The sequence below is a fragment of the Chrysochloris asiatica genome, unplaced genomic scaffold (assembly GCF_000296735.1).
Source record: "Chrysochloris asiatica unplaced genomic scaffold, ChrAsi1.0 scaffold00348, whole genome shotgun sequence".
In the NCBI taxonomy this organism is placed as follows: Eukaryota; Metazoa; Chordata; class Mammalia; order Afrosoricida; family Chrysochloridae; genus Chrysochloris; species Chrysochloris asiatica.
Window position 1 is genome coordinate 1849917 of NW_006408866.1, and position 3598 is coordinate 1853514.

Genomic DNA, 3598 nt, shown 5'->3' on the forward strand with positions numbered 1-3598 from the left:
TGGCTCTGTAGGATAAGCACTGGACTGTGAACTACAAGGTCCGCAGTTCAAGACCACCAGCTGCTCTGCAGAAGAAAAATTAAACTTTCTGCTCTTGCAAAACTTTAGTGGAGGTGGTTATGTGCCGTGGAGTCAGTTTCAACTCATTAGCAACCCTGTACAGGGTTTCCTGAAGCTATAAATCTTTACGGGAGCAGAACGTCTCATCTTTCTCCTGAGGTAGTTTCGAACTGGTGACCTTGAGGTTAGCAGTCCGACTCGTAACCACTATGCTCCTTCATAAAGGTTTACAGCCTTGGAATTACTGTGAGTCGGAACCAACGCAATAGCACTTAATACAGGTGGCACAAACGATGAAGCAATTGACTTCTAATCGTACGCTTGACTATTTGAACCCACTCAGAGGTACCTGGGAAGAAAGTCTGGATGATCTGCTTCTGAAAGCCACAGCCTTGAGAACTTTCTGGAATGCAGTTCTACTCTGTTTAACAGGAAGGAGGCCACCCTGAGTCAAAATCAGCTCAATGGCAACTGGCTTCGTTGGTTACACTCAAACCACATTTCATATTTGAAGGTACCTGGTGGATGTACACAACAGCAGAGTTGGATATTAGAAACAGCTGACAGTTATTTAGAGCCAAAATCCAGCACATAAAGTAAGCACACAAGTCAACCAGGAAAATGCTCATTTGCATAAAAACCTGTCCTGTTTCAGGCACCGTGGAGTTTAGCATCCAATGGGACAGAGCAATGAGTGTGGCGCTGTGGGTAAAGCACCGGACCACATAGTCTGTTTGAACCACAAGATCAGAGGTTCAAACCCACCAGCCGCTCCTTGGAAAAGTTGCTATGAGTCACAACTGACTCGATGACTCTTCATAACAACAGTGTGGTAAAAGTGACAGATGCTATAAAGGAAATAGCACAGGGGCTGAGAGTAGACAAGAGGGGACCCACTAGCGTTTGGCATTAGTTCATCTTTGTCAAAGGCAGAGAAGGACTGGAATACATAAACGTAGTGACTAAAGGTTCTGGGGTTTTATTAATTAGTTGGCTATGTGGTGACTGAGGTTTACTCATGATCATGTGATCTTGAGTCACAGTCATAAGGTGGTTCTAAGGCAACCCAACCTTGAACTTAGATCCATGGCATCATGGAGCGCTTCCTCTTTGTTAGAACCTTAGGTATATTTTCCTTAAACAGTTGTTATTGTTGTTGTTAAGTGCCATTGAGTCACTTCTGACTCATGGCAATTCTGTGTAGGGTTTCTGAGGAGCAGCTGGTGGGTTTGAACTGCTAACCTGGTGGTTTGCAGCTCAGTGCTGATCCTACAGCACCACACCAGCAGAGAAACCTATTTGCCAGGTTGGCAGTTCAAGCTCATGAGCTGCTCTAGACCTTATCCTAGCTTTATCTTACTATGGTCAAGCATCTATAAACCTTGTGGAGGTCTTCAATGTCTTTATCAGTTTTTGAAATCTGTATTCTCAAATGATTTAAAAAAATAAAATAAAATAAAGGTTTTATATGTGGCATTAAATAAAAATTCCTTTAAGTAAACTGTCTGTTTTGTCCTAGATTTTAGACGTAAATGGCAACGTTCTCCCTCCTGGACAAGAAGGAGATATTGGAATTCAAGTTCTACCTAACCGACCACTTGGACTTTTTACTCAATATGTAGTAAGAGACTTATTAATCTCTTAGTACTTATTTCTCAAAAGTGCTTGACAACTATCCCTGTTTGTCACAAGACACACTTTGGATAGGTACTTAGCCATTTCTTGAGAAAATCGTCATTGTGAATAGCAATCCCACAGACAGGGGACCCAGCACACACAGTATTGTTGTTGTTGTTGTAGTTATGTGTCGTGGAGTTGGTTCTGACTCACAGTGACCCTGTACAGGGTTCTGAGGCTGTAAATCTTTATGGGAGCAGAACGCCTCATCGTTCTCCCATGGAACAGCTAGTAGTTTCGAACTGCTGACCATGAGATTAGCAGCCCAATTTGTAACCACGACACTACCACAGCTTCTTACAGACACTAATGAGTAGCTGGTATTTTTAGTTTCTCTTAGAAACACTGTAAATCAGAGATTTGATCATTAAGAAATATCCAAATTCTATTCTAGATCACTTCTTCCTGGTACAATCCAGGAAGAGATACTTACATAGTAAAGCAGCCACATAGTTTGTCCTCCAAGCCAGAACACCTGACAGTGCTATTAATAATTACACTGGTTCCACAGGGTTAAACTAAAATTGTGCAGGTAAAATTAGGAAGTGTGCTCACTACAGTCAATGGATAAGGAAAGGAAGCATTTTATTGTTGGCTAAGCCTATATAGCTGAAGCCCCAATGTACAGAACTCTCTGGGGAAAAGAGCATGTGGCCTGAGGAATCTTTTCTTTCCCAAAGTTGATCCTAAAATTTCTCCTAACAGCTATAAAAGACAGGAAACTGAAGCCGCACCGGAAAGCTTGCAAAAGAAGTTGATCCACCTAAGCTAGATCAGCGTGCTATAGGTCCCATGAAGGCAAGAGGAAGAGGACCCTGGAAAGTCAGCTCTCTTACCAACCACTGACCTGCTCCACTATGTGGCTGGAGATTTGACAAGAAAGGGATAGGGAAGGGGACAGAGAGATTATGTTCTTTTTAGAGAGACTTTCAAAACTCTTAGGAACCCTGGTAGTGCAGTGGTTAAAGTGCTTGGCTGCTAACCAAAGGTTGGCCATTTAAACCCACCAGCTGATTCAGTAAAGATTATGGCCTTGGTAACCCCACATGGGCAGTTCTACTCTGTTCTATGTTGTTGTTATGTGTCGTGGAGTCAGTTCCGACTCATAGCAACCCTGTACAGGGTTTCCGAGGCTGTACATCTTTATGGAAGCAGAAAGCCTCATCTTATAGGGGCACTATTAATTGAACTTGAAGGCAATGGTGTTTTTGTTGTTGTTGGTTTCAAAGTTCCTTAATGTATGCAAGCATAATTTCATCTCTAATCATGGTATACAAATTAGACCAGAGTTAGATATTAACTAATTAGTCAAAGCCTTATTTCTCCTACTCTTCTGGGCACTGAGCTCATGTTATTTACTTTTCAATTCATCTGAGCAAGTTCTCAAGATAGAGGTTTGTCTAATTATTGTGATTGTAGTTTATCTTTCTGTTTTGTTGCCAGGAGGCAAACTTTTCTTTTTCCTTGAACATTTAAAAATCGAAATGAACTGTACAGCTGTAGATTACTGAAATAGCAAATGATTTGACATCTGTACATTTACCACTACAACTTGTCTGTCAGTTTGTCATGCTATGGTGACTTGCGTATTGCTGTGATGCTGGAAGCTATGCCACTGATATTTTAAAAACCATCAGAGTCACTCATGGTAGACAGGTTTCAGTGAAGCTTCCAGACTAAAGCAGAATAGGAAGAAGGGGAGACAGACTACTTCTGAATGTTTAACCATTGAAAAGCTTACAAATAGCAAAAGAACATTGTCTGATCTAGGGCCAGAAGATGGAAGCAATATGAATAGCATCAAAATGTCAGCTATAGTGTTGGAAGATGAACTCCCCAGGGTTGGAACACACTCAAAATA

The 3598-nt window shown here is 41.5% G+C and overlaps 1 protein-coding gene across 1 annotated transcript in view; it reads right to left on the minus strand.

The window, feature by feature from the left end:
* Positions 1-3598, minus strand: part of ERI2 (ERI1 exoribonuclease family member 2) — a 26697-nt gene that overhangs the window by 459 nt on the left and 22640 nt on the right. Inside the window, exon 10 of the mRNA XM_006875964.1 lies at position 2851. Coding sequence (XP_006876026.1) covers position 2851 — 1 coding nt within the window. The remainder of the gene's footprint in view (positions 1-2850; positions 2852-3598) is intronic.